Source organism: Microcaecilia unicolor, chromosome 4 (genome assembly GCF_901765095.1).
Source record: "Microcaecilia unicolor chromosome 4, aMicUni1.1, whole genome shotgun sequence".
In the NCBI taxonomy this organism is placed as follows: Eukaryota; Metazoa; Chordata; class Amphibia; order Gymnophiona; family Siphonopidae; genus Microcaecilia; species Microcaecilia unicolor.
The window spans coordinates 170,284,407-170,305,524 of record NC_044034.1 but is presented as its reverse complement, the minus strand read 5'-3'; the positions used below and the strand labels follow the sequence as shown (position 1 = coordinate 170,305,524).

The 21,118-nt window shown below is 44.0% G+C and overlaps 1 protein-coding gene across 1 annotated transcript in view; it reads right to left on the bottom strand.

Annotated features, from left to right (window-relative positions):
- Positions 1-21,118, bottom strand: part of PPFIBP2 (PPFIA binding protein 2) — a 310,354-nt gene that overhangs the window by 149,229 nt on the left and 140,007 nt on the right. Inside the window, 1 exon segment of the mRNA XM_030200947.1 lies at positions 603-686. Coding sequence (XP_030056807.1) covers positions 603-686 — 84 coding nt within the window.

The following is a 21,118-nucleotide window of genomic DNA, read 5'->3' as shown; positions in this document are numbered from 1 at the left end:
TTTTCGGCCGCGCGGCAAAAATGAAATTACCACAAGAGCCACGCGGTAGCCGTGTAGTCACTTCATTTTGGCGTGTGTCGGGGGCGCATAGATGCTTACGCGGCTTAGCAAAAGGTCCCTATATGATTCCGACAATGTTCAGAATAGCAGTAGCTGAGTTAGGTTAACTACGTCATTTCTTGTGCTTGTCCGCAAGCACAGGCAAATTCTTTACGGCAAATTGCAATAACATTTGCCTTCTAGCATGCAAAATGAACCAATTTTCCTTGTATGTAAGCCTTTTGCTTTGTTTTGTTGTTGCTGTTGTTATTTTTTTGAGGGGGGGAGGGAACGTCTTTATGGTTTATTCAGCTTGATATATCACCAATCATGAAAAACACAGCAAGACGGTTTACAAATATAAACAAAATTAAAACTGAATATGTTAGGTGACAAGTGTAACAGTATTCAGAGGCCATTTCGTACAAGACAGAGATGCCTTACACTTTTATTAGCCCGTGAGTTGCTGTCTGGCTCATGAATGTCCTCTACATATGGAAAATGCTCTAGTAGCACAGGGAGAATATTTTTATTATTACACAGTATATTAATAACTTTGGTACCTGTAATATAAGAGACTCCTTATCGCCTTCCAAACGTGTCAGTCTTTCTTGATAGGTTTCATTATTCACTGTCGAATGATTTGCCTGCAGATATCACAAACAATTTGGTAAGAATACAATCCTGATAACAGTGGTGAAGGCATGTGGGGGAGGGGGGATGGAGAGGGTATAAATATTCTGGTGAGTTACAAATGAAGGCTAATGGCACTGTAGCTCCAGTTTTGGTTGAGCAGGAAAAGCAAAAGGAGCATAAGAAAAGTGAAAAAGCCCCAAACCCCCCAAAACTATCAAAGGTTAGATTTCAAGACCTAATATAATCAGACACAGGAATCTTCGTAAGCTTTGAATACATGGGACTTCTTATATTATTTTATTTGTAATCAAAATTCAGGAAAAAGAGCATTTCACTAGAGGAGCCGCTTGAGGAAGGTCCTGAATCCTGCCCTGTGCTGAAGGGCTCTGCTGAAGAGGAAGAGCTGCCAGATTGGTGTACATGGGACAGACTAAATGGTGATGTCATTAGTATGTGCCAGAAAACAAATAGGCAGGGGAAGGGAAGGAAATGGGACTTGATATACTGCCTTTCTGTGGTTGTTGCAACTACATTCAAAGTGGTTTACATAGTATAGTCAGGTACTTATTTATACCAGGGGCAATGGAGGGTTCAATGACTTGCCCAGAGTCACAAGGAGCTACAGTGGGAATTGAACTCAGTTCCCCAGGATCAAAGTCCACTGCACTAACCACTAGGCTACTCCTCCACGGCAGTCTGCTTGTTCAAAAAGGAAAGAAACTGTTGAAGCAGACACGGTTGGAAGATTGAAACAAAAAGTTTTATTAGTACTTAAATTAAAATGATGCCCCAACATGGCCGTGTTGGATGGGATATGATTGTTAAACACCATAACGCATGTTTTGCCTCTGAAGCAGCCCATGCTGGGCGAAACATGGCTGCATCGGTCATCATTTTAATTTAACTGCTAATAAATGTCTTGTTTCATCTTCCAACTGGTGTCTGCATCAACAGTTTCCTTCCTATCAGTATGTGCCAGTCAGCACATTTAAGAGGTAGGCCTACTGTGGGGCTGCAAGCAGGCATCTGAAAGGATGTGACCAAAGTGGTTCACCCTATGGCATGTAGCTATGGAGAAGTGAAAGACTACATCACAGGCAGGAGCAGCTGGAACCCTTGGAGACGCACAGGGGTCCCTGGACCATCCTGTACACTTCTCATCAATGAAACAGATCAGGCACATTAAAAACACAGGCAGCTGAATCCTTCCAAATGTCTTGGCATCCCTGATCCCTGATGTTAAGGATCTATTGCAACTGAAAAATGATTGGGCTTTACTGTCCTGATGGTGACGTACTCTGGGGGAATGTATCAGTTTCCCCGCTATAGATATGTCTTTGTTGGCAATCTGCTACACAGTATTCTGTACTCTCCATCCCCACCCTGGGTTCCCCATTCCCAAAAGTTGTCACATTGCTCTTGGCAAAAAGGAGGGCAAAAGGGGATGTGGTGCTTCCTACTGGGAAAATATATCCTTAGTAAATATTTGGAAAATGTAATTTACAAGCACATTTATATTCTGCTACCACCCTCGTGAGCTCAGGCCTTAATAAGTTCCTGCTCCAGGGAGTTAAGACACTATTGGTTACTATTTCTACTACTACTACTACTACTACTTAACATTTCTAGAGCGCTACTAGGGTTACGCAGCGTTGTACAGTTTAACAAAGAAGGACAGTCCCTGCTCAAAGGAGCTTACAATCTAAAGGACGAAATGTCAAGTTGGGGCAGTCTAGATTTCTTGAATAGAGGTAAAGTGGTTAGGTGCCGAAGGCGACATTGAAGAGGTGGGCTTTGAGTAAGGATTTGAAGATGGGCAGGGAGGGGTCTGGCGTATGGGCTCAGGGAGTTTATTCCAAGCATGGGGTGAGGCGAGGCAGAAAGGGCGGAGCCTGGAGTTGGCGGTGGTGGAGAAGGGTACTGAAAGGAGGGATTTGTCTTGAGAACGGAGGTTACGGGTAGGAACGTAAGGGGAGAGGTAAGGAGGGGCTGCAGATCGAGTGCATTTGTAGGTTAGTAGGAGAAGCTTGAACTGTATGTGGTACTTGACCGGAAGCCAGTGAAGTGATTTGAGGAGAGGGGTGATATGAGTATATCGGTCCAGGCGGAAGATAAGACATGCATGAGAGTTCTGAACGAACTGAAGGGGGTATAGATGGCTAAGTGGGAGGCCAGTGAGGAGTAGGTTGCAGTAGTCAAGGCGAGAGGTAATGAGAGAGTGGATGAGAGTTCGGGTGGTGTGCTCAGAGAGGAAAGGGCGAATTTTGCTAATGTTATAGAGGAAGAAGCGACAGGTCTTGGCTATCTGCTGGATATGCGCAGAGAAGGAGAGGAAGGAGTCGAAGATGACTCCGAGGTTGCGGGCAGATGAGACGGGGACGATGAGGGTGTGATCAACTGAGATAGAGAGTGGAGGGAGAGGGGAAGTGGGTTTAGGTGGGAAGACAATAAGCTCGGTCTTGGCCATGTTCAGTTTCATGTGGCGGTTGGACATCCAGGCAGCAATGTCGGATAAGCAGGCCGATACTTTGGCCTGGGTTTCCGCAGTGATGTCTGGTCAAGTCTAAAATTCAGGACCACAGGTTTGGCAAAGTAGAGGCCTGTACATCTAAGCTTCATGTTTAGATATTGGTTCTGTACATTGCTAGTTTGGCCAACATTAAAGTTGGCTTAACTACACATCATCAGCTTGAAGCTGTGCTTTTTAAAATCTATAAGAGGTGCCTATTTGGAGCTTCTTCTATAAAGGAAAATAAGGACCATTAATCCACACATCTGTACAATTTTGATTTAAGAAAAAAATAAACTTTACATAGAGTAACTTGGGAGTAAGGTATAAAGGATTAGAAACAATTCTAAAAAAACTATTATAATGATATTATTTTCATGATATGCACAGTTTTAACAAACCAGCAATGTTACTACAAAAAAAAACACTCCCAACTTTTGAGGTTTATGGTTTATTGCTTTTTCCTATACCATCTTTCATAGGGTAATTGAAAAGCCCTATTCTAATACTAAACCAGAACAATCCTAGTCTGAAAAACAAGTTAAAAAGTAAAGCAGACCAATGGCACCACTGTTTATTATGTCAACTGTGGTATCACTAACTCTGAGAATGTTACATTGTAACAGCAATCTAGTTCAATTAGCATCATTAGTTTTTAAGTTGAGGTGAACCTGGTGAATCCCTTCACAAGCCATAGTTTGCATATTTTTAATAGAACAATGGTTACTGTCCAATAAAGACCTTGTAAAAGCCAAGCAAACATTATTCTTAGCTCTGTTTCAAAGCAGTGACTTATCTGTGAGCTGTTAGCTCTGCTTGGATTTCCAAAGTAAACTCACTGCTCAGGGCAGATAGGTAGAAATAAACAGCAAAATGTAATACTGTCACTGTCATCTCTGAGTCACAATCAATCCATTATATGTTTCAAGAATGACCAGAAAGAGAACAAAGCCTGAAGCCTGTGATGACCCTGAAACAAATACAAAGTTGGAGGCACTTATGGGAAACCCATTTGGAAAAAAAAAATCTCAGTGAATTCATTACAAGATATGGTTTACAGATTCAGTACATTATTTCAAAGGGATTTTTGCTCAAACTAAAAAGGAAAATATTGCAATAAAGGAAACCTCACAGATAATTCTCGGAGTTACAATCGACCGTAACCTCACGCTAGAGAACCAAGTGAACGCAAAGAAAATGTTCCACTCAATGTGGAAACTCAAATGAGTGAAACCCCATGGGAAATATTTCGCAACTTGATACAATCAATGGTATTAAGAAACAAGATGGCAAGCGATCCGCAAAATCCAACGTGGAGACAAACAAAGCAGACCAATCAGTGATATGGTTCAAAACTTTATTTTCAGAGATTCGCCCGACACAGACTGTGTTTCGCCCACAAGGGCTGCGTCAGGGGCTCTACAAAAGCAAATAAAATCAAATACAATTAAAAACATATATATTTGTATAATACTATATCATAAAGCGTTAATAATGAAAAAGAAACCATATCAGATATATAAAATCAATCAAACACTTGGAAGGAGAAATCAAATATCGTTGAGGAAATAAACATAAATACTTGCATAAACCTATGTTTACAAACATACAAATTTAAATAACACAAATAGCTATCTAAATCAGTTATCTCTATTTCAGATTATTATCATATGCATAACAGAGAATTTATGGTTATGTCTTATTTGTGTTATTTAAATTTGTATGTTTGTAAACATACTGTAGGTTTATGCAAGTATTTATGTTTATTTCCTCGACGATATTTGATTTCTCCTTCCAAGTGTTTGATTGATTTTATATATCTGATATGGTTTCTTTTTCATTATTAACGCTTTATGATATAGTATTATACAAATATATATGTCTTTAATTGTATTTGATTTTATTTGCTTTTGTAGAGCCCCTGACGCAGCCCTTGTGGGCGAAACACAGTCTGTGTCGGGCGAATCTCTGAAAATAAAGTTTTTAACCATATCACTGATTGATCTGCTTTGTTTGTCATCAATGGTAATAAGCCATGCAGCCTACTGCAATGGAATCTATGTGGGATGCAAAGAACAAATCATAAAGAGACTTATATTTGGAAAAACGCGATTCGAAAGCGCCAAACTCCTACGAGAAAAACTGAACTGGCTCCCAATCAAAGAACGTATTGCGTTCAAAATCTGCACCATGATTCATAAAATTATCTACGGCGAAGCCCCGAGATACATGACAGACCTCATTGACCTACCAACCAGAAACATAACAAGATTAACACGAGCTTACTTAAATCTCCACTACCCAAGCTGCAAAGGGCTCAGATACAAATCAAATTATGCATCCAGCTTCTCCTATATAAGCACACAACTATGGAATGCATTACTAAATGCCGTGAAAACAACGTATGACCACCTAAACTTCCGGAAATCACTAAAAACTAACCTGTTCAAAAAGGCATACCCTACAGATCCAACTTAAATGCTTGAACCCTGCAACACAACGAAACCAAAGCTCGTACTGGACATAACTTAACTCTTCCTCCCTACAATTAACTAATGTGTCTGTTACACATGATCTTTATTCTACCACAGCATCACTTTGTATTTGTTCATACCAGAATTGGCGATCGCCATTACGGTACTATGAAATCCACATTGAGCCTGCAAATAGGTGGGAAAATGTGGGATACAAATGTAACAAATAAATAAATAGGGCATAATGGTTCATCTACTAACACGGGGTGAACAAACATTTTGGCCAAACTGGGCCACAGACAGCAATTCCCATGTCTTCATGGGAGGTCCAACAAAAAGATTTTATTGAAGATACCGTGTATGAACAAATCGCCCGACACAGGCCGTGTTTCGCCCACCTAGGGCTGCATCAGGGGCTAATTTGAAACCTTCGTAAAGGGGCAAATATGGTGCATAAAAGTCAAGAAAAAACCAGCTAAAACGGGAATCCTGTGGTCTCTAGCATACACAAATGGACCCACCATTATTGAAGCTGGAAAAACCTGTGTCGGGCGATTTGTTCATACACGGTATCTTCAATAAAATCTTTTTGTTGTGACATTGATCTGCTGGCTTTCTTTCCCATATTGGATTTTGCAGATCGTTTGCCTTGTTGTTTTTTGGGACCTTCATGGGAGGTCCAAGCAGCACTGACCACCGCCACACCACTGCCCAATTCTAACAGACCTGAATCACCACATTCTCAGTTCCTACTTTTTTTTTTTTAATTTGTACCCCGTGCTTTCCCACTCATGGCAGGCTCAATGTGGCTTACATGGGGCAATGGAGGGTTAAGTGACTTGCCCAGAGTCACAAGGAGCTGCCTGTGCCTGAAGTGGGAATCAAACTCACATCCCAGAGTAATTTTATAAAACACCTTGCTTTTCTGTGCATAAAACAGGGTTTATCTGCAGAGAAACTTTTATCCCTTTCATGAATATACACCTGAAAGTCCAATACCCTGTATTATGGGCATGCAAAACCAGAGACATATGTAAGATTTTGGCACCAATAGGCAAGACCAAACAGTAAACTCCAGATAGTCAGAGGAAAGGGGTGTCAGATATCCCAGTAACTGGAGTACCAGAAGATATGCAGAGGAAAGCAAGAATGCCAGTGATGCCCCCAGTGGCGTTCCTTGGTCGGCTGCCACCCGAGGCAAATCACCGCTGCGCACCACCCCCGGGTGCCGCATCATTGTTTCCCCCGGGTGCAGCACGACACCCCCCCTCAGGTGCAGAGTCCCCATGGCACATCACCTCTAAACCCCCCTTCCCCCGGGGTGCATTCTTCTTACCTACTGGGGTGCTGGGAGCAGTCGCGCAGCTGTCAGCTCCGCTGGTTCCCTGCTTCCTCTGCCCCAGAACAGGAAGTAACAGCAGAGCGAGCAGGAAACCAGCGGAGCTGACAGCTGCTCCCTGCACCCCTCCTGCAGCATGCAACCGGGGCGGACCGCCCCAGTATGCCACTGGATGCCCCTTTCAAGCAGCACATGCACAAGGACCCAAGCAAGCGAGACCTCACTTCTCTTTAGTCTGGGTGTTTGCCTTTGAAAAATGCCTTCCTCATCACAGATTTATTTTAATAGCATTCTAAACTTACCCTGGAATCTGAAATACAAAAATAGACATTTCACTGATGGGTTGCAGTCATGTGACTGCATAAAATCACAGAGAGGACCAGAAGATGTAAAGCAGCGGTATTCACTCCAGTCCCTGAGGGCACAGAAAGGGTCAGATTATCATGCCATCCCTATTTAACATACATGAGAGAGATCCGCATACAGTGAAGGCAGTATGCATACAAATCTACTCCATGTATATTCATTAGGAATATTCTGAAAACCCAACCCATTTTTGACCTTCTAGGACTGTTAGGGGTAAAGCGTTGGTTAGCCCAACACGGGCTTACTGAAAGCTAAATTGGGACTACTGCCGGACCAACGTGGCCACCAGCGGTAGTTCCATGCACAGTGAGTGCCACTTCCAGGGGAAAAAGGAAACCCCTGAAATGGCTTGTGCAGCATTAACTCGGCAGTAATCAGGCATTGCTACGCGCAGCCCAGTTACCACCGGGTTACTGCGGGAGCCCTTATCACCACCTCAAATAAGGGCTCAAGCCACATGGCATGCCATGTTTGACTGGGGTCTTTTTACTTGCTGCGGTAAAAAGGGACCTGGTGCACAGGAAAAACGGCTCCCGCAGGGACCTTTTTCCTGCAGCTTCGTAAAAGGACCCCTTAGTGAATATGCTGACCTAAAGAGGTTTTCCAGTTTATGTCCACAGGCAAATATCCTTAGCTCATCTGGCTCAAAGTGTGTGTCAAAAGATATGTAACCTCAATTCTGGAAAGGGATGAAATACTGTGTAAAAATCCAGCTTATGGTTCCTCATCAGCAAGCTCCTGCTAACCAGCACAGAACACTTGGAGACCTATTTACTAAGCTGTTAGCTATTAATGTGGCAGTTATCATGGAAGGTATGGAAAACAGGTGTGAGGATGTTGTAATGCCGTTGTATCGCTCCACGGTGCGACCGCACCTTGAGTATTGTGTTCAATTCTGGTCGCCGCATCTCAAGAAAGATATAGTAGAATTGGAAAAGGTGCAGCAAAGGGCGACTAAAATGATAGCGGGGATGGGACGACTTCCCTATGAAGAAAGACTAAGGAGGCTAGGGCTATTCAGCTTGGAGAAGAGATGGCTGAGGGGAGACATGATAGAGGTATATAAAATAATGAGTGGAGTGGAACAGGTGGATGTGAAGCGTCTGTTCACGCTTTCCAAAAATACTAGGACTAGGGGGCATGCGATGAAACTACAGTGTAGTAAATTTAAAACAAATTGGAGAACATTTTTCTTCACCCAACGCATAATTAAACTCTGGAATTCATTGCCGGAGAATGTGGTGAAGGCGGTTAGCTTGGCAGAGTTTAAAAAGGGGTTAGACGGTTTCCTAAAGGACAAGTCCATAAACCACTACTAAATGGACTTGGGAAAAATCCACAATTCCAGGAATAACATGTACAGAATGTTTGTACGTTTGGGAAGCTCGCCAGGTGCCCTTGGCCTGGATTGGCCGCTGTTGTGGGTAAGATGCTGGGCTCGATGGACCCTTGGTCTTTTCCCAGTGTGGCATTACTTATGTACTTATATTTAATTGCAAAGGTGCCATGCAGTGGAATATCTAGTGTATTTGATATCCAGGGCAGATCATTTTTTTAACACCCCCAATCAATGTTTTTTGGCAGATTGCCAAATAGCTCTCAGTCTTCAGCTCTGCTGGCCTTTAGTTTACTACTGAGTTACTAAACATTAGGTACAACTAATACAATGTTAGAGCAGCAAACTGAGAACCAGGACAGCCAACATACAAATCCCACTGCCGCTCCAGCTTTGTTATGGCATTTTTATTCTGTTAGGGAGTCTTTTACTAAGTGGTGGTAAACCCAATGTGCATAAGTACATAAGTACATATAAGTACATAAGTAATGCCATACTGGGAAAAGACCAAGGGTCCATCGAGCCCAGCATCCTGTCCACGACAGCGGCCAATCCAGGCCAAGGGCACCTGGCAAGCTTCCCAAACGTACAAACATTCTATACATGTTATTCCTGGAATTTTGGAGTTTTCCAAGTCCGTTTAGTAGCGGTTTATGGACTTGTCCTTTAGGAAACCGTCCAACCCCTTTTTAAACTCTGCTAAGCTAACTGCCTTCACCACTTTCTCCGGCAACGAATTCCAGAGTTTAATTACACGTTGGGTGAAGAAAAATTTTCTCTGATTTGTTTTAAATTTACTACACTGTAGTTTCATCGCATGCCCCCTAGTCCTAGTATTTTTGGAAAGCATGAAAAGACGCTTCACATCCACCTGTTCCACTCCACTCATTATTTTATATACCTCTATCATGTCTCCCCTCAGCCGTCTCTTCTCCAAGCTGTATAGCCCTAGCCTCTCTTCATAGGGAAGTCGTCCCATCCCCGCTATCATTTTAGTCGCCCTTCGCTGCACCTTTTCCAATTCTACTATATCTTTCTTGAGATGCGGCGACCAGAATTGAACACAATACCCAAGGTGCGGTCGCACCATGGAGCGATACAACGGCATTATAACATCCTCACACCTGTTTTCCATACCTTTCCTGATAATACCCAACATTCTATTCGCTTTCTTAGCCGCAGCAGCACACTGAGCAGAAGGTTTCAGTGTGTTATCGACGACGACACCCAGATCCCTTTCTTGGTCCGTAACTCCTAACGTGGAACCTTGCATGACGTAGCTATAATTCGGGTTCTTTTTTCCCACATGCATCACCTTGCACTTGCTCACATTAAACATCATCTGCCATTTAGCCGCCCAGTCTCCCAGTCTCTTAAGGTCCTCTTGTAATTTTTCACAATCCTGTCGCGATTTAACGACTTTGAATAACTTTGTGTCATCAGCAAATTTAATTACCTCGCTAGTTACTCCCATCTCTAAATCATTTATAAATATATTAAAAAGCAGCGGTCCTAGCACGGACCCCTGAGGAACCCCACTAACTACCCTTCTCCATTGTGAATACCACTCACTAATCCGGAACTACCGCCAGCCCAACGCGGCCGCCAGCGGTAGTTCTGGCTGGAGCATGCACTATTTCCGGCATTCTGGGAAATTTTTTTTCCTTAGCGCAGCGCTAACCCGGCAGTAATCAGGAATCATCGCATGCTGCCTGGTTAACAACAGGTTACCGCGGGAGCCCTGGTAGCAGTAAGTGCTCCCCGCCACATGGCCACACAGTTAAGGGTTATCTTACCACGTGGCCAATTGGTGGGGGGGAGGCTTTTTTACCCATTAGGGTAAAAAGGGTCCTGGTGTGCAGAAAAAGGCCCCCTGCTACTACCAAAGGGCCCTTTTTCCCACAACTTAGTAAAAGGACCCCTTAACCCCCTGAAGAAGCCATCAGCGAAACATTTATTTATTTATTTATTTATTATTAGGATGTATTCAGAATAATAATAATTTATTCAGAACATGGATCCATTCAGAATAAACAGACTTTGGGAATACAAGAAAATGTTTATTGAGGACATTTTTCTACACGCATGAGCCTAGCAGAAACAGGGATTATCATCAAACGCAGAACAATAAAAGAAGAAAAATGATAATAGAAGATAAGCGACATCATTTTTCACTTTGGCTTTCATATTGTGTGTAATGATAGAAACTGGTTGCCTACCTATGCTTATACACACTGGGCACAAAATGAATTTTTCAGCATACTTTACGCTTATATTTGAATAGTTAGAGATATATTGTGTTGATAAAAAAAAAGTTAAATAAAAATCTGAACTTAAAATTCTTCTAGTCTACTTGTGGGTAAACAGAATAAACTCATGATCTAATTATTTTTTTCAGGAACAACTGGTTCAAACTGTGCCAGAAAACTGGCTTGTGGGCTCTTATTTTTTCTTCCCCAACTCTTAAATCTACCCCTAAAACTGTAAATCCCCATCCATCACTGAAAAGAATGATGGCATCTTGGATCAAACAACATTAGAACATTTCTCTTGTTATACCATGGTTAATGGTGTCCTTTTAGTAGTCCTCTGCCATAGCTGGATCATTTCCTTTCTTCTACAGGTCAATGTAATCAGTTTCTAAAACCTGGCAGATACATCACACGTCTCTGTTTTAACCATATACCCTATATGCACTTCTAAACACTTTTTTTTTAACTGTTGCCAGCAGACCAATCACAGAGCCTCCTGCTTCACTCCCATTTAAAGAAGAAAAAAAAACTTTCAGGCGCCGTTCACAGCAACATGCTGTCTTTTAAACTAGCACACTGCAATGTCTGAGCACTACTGTCTAATTATTTTCAGGCTCCTTCATACCAGTTTCATCAATCACACACCCTCTCTCCACTCCAAGCCACACTGGTATGGTGGTATGGTGCTTTACAAATGGTCTGCTATGTGTCCAGCTGTGAGAGTAGAAAAGAAATATGCAGCTCTCAGCAATAAAGCAGGTGCTAAAGTCTGGCTGGATTATGTTTGTAAAACTGGAGGCTGAAAGCAAGTATTTCAGGTAATTCCCCTCCATAAAGTATCTGCTTTCTGCTACACTTTTGCTATAATAAATCAGAGTATCCTGGACCTTTAGTAAAATGCACTGGTGAGTGCTATGCTTTTTGGATTTCCTATTTTGGGTTTGTTTACTGATCTCCTTCACAGTCCCAGTCTCTCCTTGGGGAAGCCTACACTCTGCTGGCTCTTCTTCCCAGCTCCTGCCACAAGAAACAGTTCCCTAGATCAGTGGTTCTCAATCAAGTCCTCATGATGCACCCAGCCAGTTGTGTTTTCAGGATATCCATAGCGAATATGCATAAGAAAGATTTGTATACTAAGGAGACTGTGCATTTAAATTTCTCCTGTGCATATTCATAGTGCATATCTAGGTGTATCCCAAGAGAACCAGTGGACTAGAGGATCTGGCAGTACAGAGATGCTGAGAATGAACAAGTATACTCTCCTCATTCTCTTGTGCCTACATCTTTTTTTCACCTGCTGAAAGCACATATGGGACAAGGTGTCAAGGAACAGAAACGAACTCTGTCTGCTTGTCACTGTTCTGCTAATACCTATCTGCACTGCCCACAGCCCAGGTGGTAGGTGGCAAGGACCTGTGAGAACCAAAGAGGTGAAAAATGAAAAAGAAGGTCATACAGAGATTGCACTCAACGTGAAATTAAACTCTAGAATTTGTTGCCAGAGAATGTGGTAAAGGTGGTTAGCTTAGTGGGGTTTAAAAAAGGTTTGGACGGCTTCCTAAAAGAAAAGTCCATAGACCATTATTAAAATGGACTTGGGGAAAATCCACTGCTTATTTCTGGGACAAGCAGCATAAAATGTTTTGCACTTTTGGGGGATCTTGTCAAGTGTTTTTGACCTGGATTGGCCACTGTTGGAAATACGATGCTGGGCTTGATGGACCTTTGGTCTGTCCCAGTATGGCATGTACTTATGTCAGCTGAACTGATCAGAAATACTGTGCGCTTAGACTCCCTTAATGGGATTCTATTCAGACAAATGGAGGAAGAGGTGAGGTAACTAAGTCCTTACAAATGTTCGGCAGCAGTGATCTTCAGAGGGTGTTTTTTTTTTATGTAAATGCAAAGGAGAAGTAATGCCATCATAAAACACTCCAGCTCTGGATTTCAAATAGCGAAGTATCTCAAGGAAGCTGGCATGGCAAGAATGTACAGGCAAAGTAAAAGAACAGTGAGGTAAATGAAAAAAAAAAACTTTAAAAAAGGTAACAAATGTATGTTAAAGTAAATAAAAGTAAGAGGGGAAAATAACAATATGTTTTTCAAAAGATAAGACTAAACAGAAAGAGCAAAGAGAATAGCAATCACAAAGTACAGGGAATCAATAGGAAAGAAAATCTGATAAAGCTGGAATAAGCAGGGAAAGGAGTCAGGATGGCAAAAGCATAAAGGAAAGAAAACAGCTAAAAAGAGGAAAAGCAAGGCAACAATGGGTATGTCAGAGTACAATAATATGTACATCAATGTAATATGCCAGGTATGTCAGTGAAAGAAGGAAAGGCAGAAGTGGTGTAAAACTGAAAGGTGAAGAGGATGGGGGATAAGGAGCACATTGTGGCAAAAGGGAAGATATGCTAAGCAATAATTGTTGCAGTTGTCCGGGTCTTGCTGGGTATACGTAAGTGAAACTGACATTTCAGCCATCATGCTCTGACTTTCTTTAGACCTCACAGCATACCCTGAAGAAAGCCACCATAACATGACGCCAGCCACAGAAGCCTAAGAGAACAAGCTAAGCAATAATTTTGTTTGGTATTCACTGAAAAGGGACTGGAGGAGGACAATCAATGCTCTGCAGTGGTATATATAGTGGTGAACCAGCTGCTGAACTATTTACAGAAGAAAGGACTTGCAAGGAAACAGCAAACCTCCAGGAGAAAGCTATGAGGCTGGATAGGATACCTCTTATGATGTTATAGGAGCTCAGAAAGGGTCTGTTCAGTGCACTGAAGGACCTGTTTAATAGATCATTAGACACAGAAGTTCTGTAGGGCTGGAGAAGTGTAGATGTTGTCCTTCACAAAAGTGGTAACAGAAACTAGGCTGGAAACTACCTAACTGCCTAGCACGCCATCTCACTCACTATGGGGGTCATTTACAAAGGCAAGCTAGCGTTTTCAGCAAGTGCTAAAAATAAGCACGTGCTAAACATCAGAGACACCCATATATTTTATGGGTGTTACTAGCGTTTAGAGTGTACTAATGATTAGCGCGCCTTTGTAAAAAGACCCTTATGTTCCCGCTCTTAATCAAAATTGTTTATATATGTCCATTCACAAGGAAATTATTCACGAACATACCAGAGATTTAATCATCTCAGTGCAAGGCTCCTTCTTGTGGAACTCATTGCCCTTCATGGCCAGTCTTAGCAAGTGTGGGGCCCTGTGCAGACCAATTTGATGGGGCCCCACCCTAGCTCCACCCCTCCAAGCTTCAGGGCCCCCTCCCTCTGAGCTCCAGGGCCGTCACCCCTCCCCTCTGAACTCCCTCCGAGCTCCAGGACCCCCTCCCTCCCTCCCAGCTCCAAGGCCCCCCTCCCTCTGAGGCCTCCCACCGAGCTCCAGGGGCCTCCTGCCCTCCCTCCAAATTTTAAAAATCATCTTACCTTGTCGGGTTACAGCGGCAGGCAGCAGCAGTAAAAAGCGTGTGAGCTCGGCGCTTCAGGAGCCTTCCTTTCTCTCTGTCAGCTCTGGTCCCGACTCCCGCCCTCATTTCCTGTTTCCACAAGGGCGGGACCAGAGCTGAGAGAGGGAAGGGAAGGCTCCTGAAGCGCCGAGCAGCTCACACGCTTTTCACTGCTGCCGCCTGCCGCCGTAACCACGACGAGGTAACTTAGATTACTTTTAAAATTCAGAGGGAGGGGGACTGGAACTCGGGTGGTTGGGGTGGAGTTCAGGTACCCCATGTGGGGCCCCCTTGAGCGCAAGGCCCTATGCGGTCGCCTCGCCCTAAGACCGGCCCTGTTGCCGTTCACCTGCAGACATCCCTCAACTGATTAATTAATTAATTTGGATTTATTTACCGTCTTTTTGAAGGAATTCACTCAAGGTGGTATACAGCAAGATGGTAAACAAGCCATAATAAAATAATACTTGCAAAGCAGGAACATTAGAAGGCTAAGTCTTGTATGGCTTTTGATTGTTGTAGTTATTGTTACTATAACTTCATAAGCTGTCATGATAGGCTTCAGAAAGATGGCATATAAATCCAACTAAATTATTCACTTAAATAAAATAAATGAAACAGAATAAATAAAAACTGAAGCCAAGGAAAAGGAACCAATTCAATCTTCTGAAATATCTCTAGCAAATCATACACTAACAACTGTAGTGGAGCCTACTTTGAACCTCCTTTTTTTTAGCAGCTGAAACAATTTGATTTGGTTTGGGTCACAAGGGAGATGGGGGAAACAGACTGATTTGATGATTTTTTAATTCAAGGATGCTTTCCTCTGATGACTTTGCCCCCCATTGCCCCTCTCATCCCGAGCAACAGCTGAATTACACCAGTGCAACCTCTTGCGTGGCCCCTGCCCACCTTTCCTATCATTTATTGCAGTTGTGCCTTGTCTCTCACGTTTCAATGCACTCCTCATTCCTTACTATCTAGTCTGTAAGCCAACTAGAAGGCATGTCCACTGAGCAGGATAGAAAGTGTGAATAAACTTGAAACGACAGGCTATCAGTCTCATCTAAGTGAAGGGAAAATGGAGGCTTTGATAAAGGAAAGGAAAGTGACATTTCTAGTATTCGATGGCTTGCAGGATTACAGGCAGTAGACTAACAGAGGCAGACCGTGCCCAATGAATATGATCAATTCCTTGAATTGGGTGACTAGAAAACTGGATCAAGAGGATGTGTTGGATGTGGTTTGCTTGGATTTCAGCAAAGGTTTTGCTACAGTCCTGCCCAGGAGGTTATTTTTGAACCTCCTGGACAGGACTGTAGCAAAACCTTTGCTGAAATCCAAGCAAACCACATCCAACACATTCTCTTGATCCAGTCTGGGGTTGGGCTCCAAGGTGGCAGTGGGATACATTAGACACTGATTTGAGTACAAGACAATAATGGTAAAGGCAATTCACTGCGGGAAAAGAAAGATGATTAGTAGAGAGCCTCAGGGACTGGTCCTGGAGCCAGTCTTATTCAATACCTTTTTGCAGTGCAATTCACTATTTTGTCTTTTGGAAGACACTAAGAATTTCAGCAGATTGAACACACCTTCAAAAACATAAACAGGATGGAGTCAGTCTAGAGGGCAGCTACAAAGTTGGTCAGTGGTCTTCATCATAACCGCTTCTTCAAGGATGAACCCCCTCACATTTAGCCAGACACCTCCTGCCAACTCAGCTGAGAAACAAGAGTCAGCAGGAGGTGTCCTTGAAGAAGCAATTGCGAAACATGGGTCATGTCAGACAACATACCACTGAGCCAACAACTAAGATAACTGCATAAGAATTCAACTCTACTTGATTAAGAATTAGACATAATTACAAAATTAGATATTAAAAAGACCTATGATGACACCGATGCAGAAGTCTTAGTCTTTACATTTAACTTAGTAAATGCTTTTGGAAGCTTGACTGTAATTCTGAATGGTGAACTGTATTCTATAAAGGACAGTAGGTGCCTACAATCCTTTACAGAACAGGTCCTACCAGCTGCCCAGTTATGGAATTACTCCTTAACTTTCTGAAAAGATGCTGGGTATGCCTTCAACGGTATTAGCAGAGGTTTTGTAGTTATTATGTATTAATTTTTTGCAACACGGGATATCTTCACTGCACTTTAAGTAAAAAGGTCCCTAAGTGAGCTGCATCTATGCAAATTCACACAAAACCACAGCCAACAAGCAACTTTAGATTTTGGTACTAGTGGAATACATGGAGTCATCCACTTGTCACTATCAATCATTGTTAAATTCTCTAATTCTGATTCACTTTGAGGGGCATTTTCGATAGAACGTCTAAATCAGAATTTGGATGTTTTACACAAAACTTCCAAATTCTAAACAGGGAAGAAGGTAATTTTTGAAAAAGATACACATCTATCTTTTGTGTACGAAAATACTATGGACGTTTTTGGTTTTTGGACATTTTCGAAAAAAAAAAAAAAAAAACGTCCACATGCAAAACATCCAAAATCAAGCCATTGGGACGGAGGAGGAGCCAGCATTTTTAGTAGACTGGTCTCCCTGACATCCCAGGATAGCAATAGGGCACCCTAGGGCAGGGGCGTAGCCATGGGTGGGTCTGGACGGCCCCACCAGCCACTTTCCTTCGAGGCCCACCCACCCAACATCCCTCACTGTCGCTGACTTTTCTCCAGTGGCTCCGGGTACGGCCGTCTGGAAGCATTCAGCGTTGCCTGCGTGCCTACCTGCCATGAAATTCTTCTCCTCCCCACCACTGCCTTGGTCCCTGCGGCATTTTTTTTTCACCCATCGCCGACAGAGCTGTCATTCACACAGGCAGCTCCGCTCCCCTTTGCCGCGTCCATCCGGCCCTCTCTGATTCACTTTCTGTTCATGTAGGGCCAGATGAACGTGGCAGGGGGGAGCGGAGCTGCCCGTATGAATGGCAGAGCTGCCGGCGATGGGCAAAAAAAAGAATGCTGCAGGGACCGAGGCAGCAGCAGGGAGGAGAAGAATTTCAGGGCAGGCAGGCACACAGGCAACGCTGAACGCTCCTGGACGGCCGTACCCAGAGCAGTGGGAGAAAAGGCAGCGACAGGGATGTTGGGTTGGGGCAGGATCAGGAAGGCAGAACTAACGTGGGGGAAGTACAGGGGAGGGGGGTGGAAGGAAGCGATAGTGCTGCCGGACTTGTGGGAGGAAGGGGATTGGAGGGAAGGGAGAGAGCTGCTGGATGTGGGAGGAAGAAGAGGAGGGGGTCTGAATGGAAGGGAGAGAGTTGCTGGAGGTGGGAGGAAAAGGAGGAAGGGATCTGGATGGAAGGGAGAGAGCTGTGGACATGGGAGAGAGAGGAGGAAGGGGCTGGAGAGCTGCTGGACCAGGGAGGAAGAGGAAGAAGGGACTGGAGGAAAGGGAGAGAGCTGCTGGACATGGGAGGGAGGAGGAGACTGGATGGAATGGAGAGAGCTGCTGGAGAAAGAGGAGGAGAGGATCTGGATGGAAGGGAGAGAGCTGCTGGATGTGGGAGGAAGAGGAGGAGGGGTTCTGGATGGAAGGGAGATCTGCTGGACGTGGGAGGAAGAAGGGGAGGAGAACTGGAGGGAAGGGAGAGAACTGCTGGTACAGCACAAGGAGGGAGGGAAGGGAAACAGAGATATCAGACCAAGAAGATAAAGGAAAAGGGAATAAATACTAAACCTACAACATGAGGGAGGAAGGGAGGGCAGGATGGGAGGGTGGGCAGGCAGGGAATCAAGCAACCAAACCAGATGCTGGAAAGGGGAGGGAGTGAGAGGGAGAGAAGCTGGATGGGGTAGGGTCAGAGAGGGTAGATATATATTGGCACTGGGGACAAAGAGAGGGGAGAAGCTGGGCAGAGATTTATAGGGACACAGAGAAAGGGAGATACTAAACAAGGAGGAAGATAGAGGTACAGAGATGGAAGAAGATGGATAGTGGATGTGGAGAGAGAGTAGAAATATCAAATGGACATGAGACCTTGGTGAGTGAGTTAAGAGAAGAAAGGAGGATGTAGAAACCAGAGCCTGGGACCAACATGACTTGAAAAATAAAATGAGCAGACAACAAAAGTTAGAAAAAAGAATTTTATTTTTCTATTTTGTGACTAGAATAGGTCAGATTTGAAATGTACATCCTGCTAGATATGGCTGAGACCCAAGGCAGACATTTGGGAGGGGACACAAAAGCTTATCAATAGGCTGCACCTTCTTCAGCTTCCAGCTGGCCTGGGGTTCTCTCTGGCTAGGGGGCCAAATGCAGTTGCCCTAGTTGTACCTCCACTAACATTGTCTCTTGCATGTGCTATCATATTTTGCACAGTATAGGAGAAAATGCATCTCTTTGTATTTCTCTGTGCTGTGCTACATGCAAGGTCTGGCCTCTTGGGATTTTGATTTAATTTGTTTATGGTTTGCGGTCACTTATTTTGTATTTGGCATCTGTGTTCTCTGTGTGTGACCAAAGTATTCTGTTAGCATCAATTCTCTATGTAGTATTCTATAGTACTTTGGCTTGTTCAGTTTTCTTGATATATATATTGATATTTTAGGGCCCCACTGTAATATTTAGGGCATATTTGGGGGAAGCATATGTGTGTTGGAGGACCGTGGCTCAGTGGAGGATGAAGAGTGCAGTGCACCCTCTTATATTTCCTCTAGCTCTCAATGTGGCCTGCAGCCACTGAGGCCAGCACTGCTACTCCCATTGAAGTTATTGGGAGTGGGGTAGGTGTGCGGTAGGAGTAGGGGCATGGGCAGGGCATATCAGGTGGCAGGTGTTTCTCTAGTGCCCATCCATCCAACCTGTTGGCCCACCTAAAAATTGCCTTCTAGCTACACCACTGCACTAGGGGGCACTGCAGTGGACTTCATAAACTGCTCCCAGGTACACTTCCCACCATTTCTCCCTTACCTTGTGTGCTGAGCCCCCCCAAAACCCACCACCCCCAACTGTACACCACTATCATAGCCCTTACGGATGAAGGGAGCACCTACAGTGGGGGAAATAAGTATTTGATCCCTTGCTGATTTTGTAAGTGTGCCCACTGACAAAGACATGAGCAGCCCATAATTGAAGGGTAGGTTATTGGTAACAGTGAGAGATAGCACATCACAAATTAAATCCGGAAAATCACATTGTGGAAAGTATATGAATTTATTTGCATTCTGCAGAGGGAAATAAGTATTTGATCCCCCACCAACCAGTAAGAGATCTGGCCCCTACAGACCAGGTAGATGCTCCAAATCAACTCGTTACCTGCATGACAGACAGCTGTCGGCAATGGTCACCTGTATGAAAGACACCTCTCCACAGACTCAGTGAATCAGTCAGACTCTAACCTCTACAAAATGGCCAAGAGCAAGGAGCTGTCTAAGGATGTCAGGGACAAGATCATACACCTGCACAAGGCTGGAATGGGCTACAAAACCATCAGTAAGACGCTGGGCGAGAAGGAGACAACTGTTGGTGCCATAGTAAGAAAATGGAAGAAGTACAAAATGACTGTCAATCGACAAAGATCTGGGGCTCCACGCAAAATCTCACCTCGTGGGGTATCCTTGATCACGAGGAAGGTTAGAAATCAGCCTACAACTACAAGGGGGGAACTTGTCAATGATCTCAAGGCAGCTGGGACCACTGTCACCACGAAAACCATTGGTAACACATTACGACATAACGGATTGCAATCCTGCAGTGCCCGCAAGGTCCCCCTGCTCCGGAAGGCACATGTGACGGCCCGTCTGAAGTTTGCCAGTGAACACCTGGATGATGCCGAGAGTGATTGGGAGAAGGTGCTGTGGTCAGATGAGACAAAAATTGAGCTCTTTGGCATGAACTCAACTCGCCGTGTTTGGAGGAAGAGAAATGCTGCCTATGACCCAAAGAACACCGTCCCCACTGTCAAGCATGGAGGTGGAAATGTTATGTTTTGGGGGTGTTTCTCTGCTAAGGGCACAGGACTACTTCACCGCATCAATGGGAGAATGGATGGGGCCATGTACCGTACAATTCTGAGTGGCAACCTCCTTCCCTCCGCCAGGGCCTTAAAAATGGGTCGTGGCTGGGTCTTCCAGCACGACAATGACCCAAAACATACAGCCAAGGCAACAAAGGAGTGGCTCAGGAAGAAGCACATTAGGGTCATGGAGTGGCCTAGCCAGTCACCAGACCTTAATCCCATTGAAAACTTATGGAGGGAGCTGAAGCTGCGAGTTGCCAAGCGACAGCCCAGAACTCTTAATGATTTAGAGATGATCTGCAAAGAGGAGTGGACCAAAATTCCTCCTGACATGTGTGCAAACCTCATCATCAACTTCAGAAGACGTCTGACCACTGTGCTTGCCAACAAGGGTTTTGCCACCAAGTATTAGGTCTTGTTTGCCAGAGGGATTAAATACTTATTTCCCTCTGCAGAATGCAAATAAATTCATATACTTTCCACAATGTGATTTTCCGGATTTAATTTGTGATGTGCTATCTCTCACTGTTACCAATAACCTACCCTTCAATTATGGGCTGCTCATGTCTTTGTCAGTGGGCACACTTACAAAATCAGCAAGGGATCAAATACTTATTTCCCCCACTGTATATATGGGTACAGTCGGTTTCTGGTGAGTTTTGGAGGGCTCACAGTTTCCTCCACAAGTGTAACAGGTAGGGGGAGGTAGGAGCCTG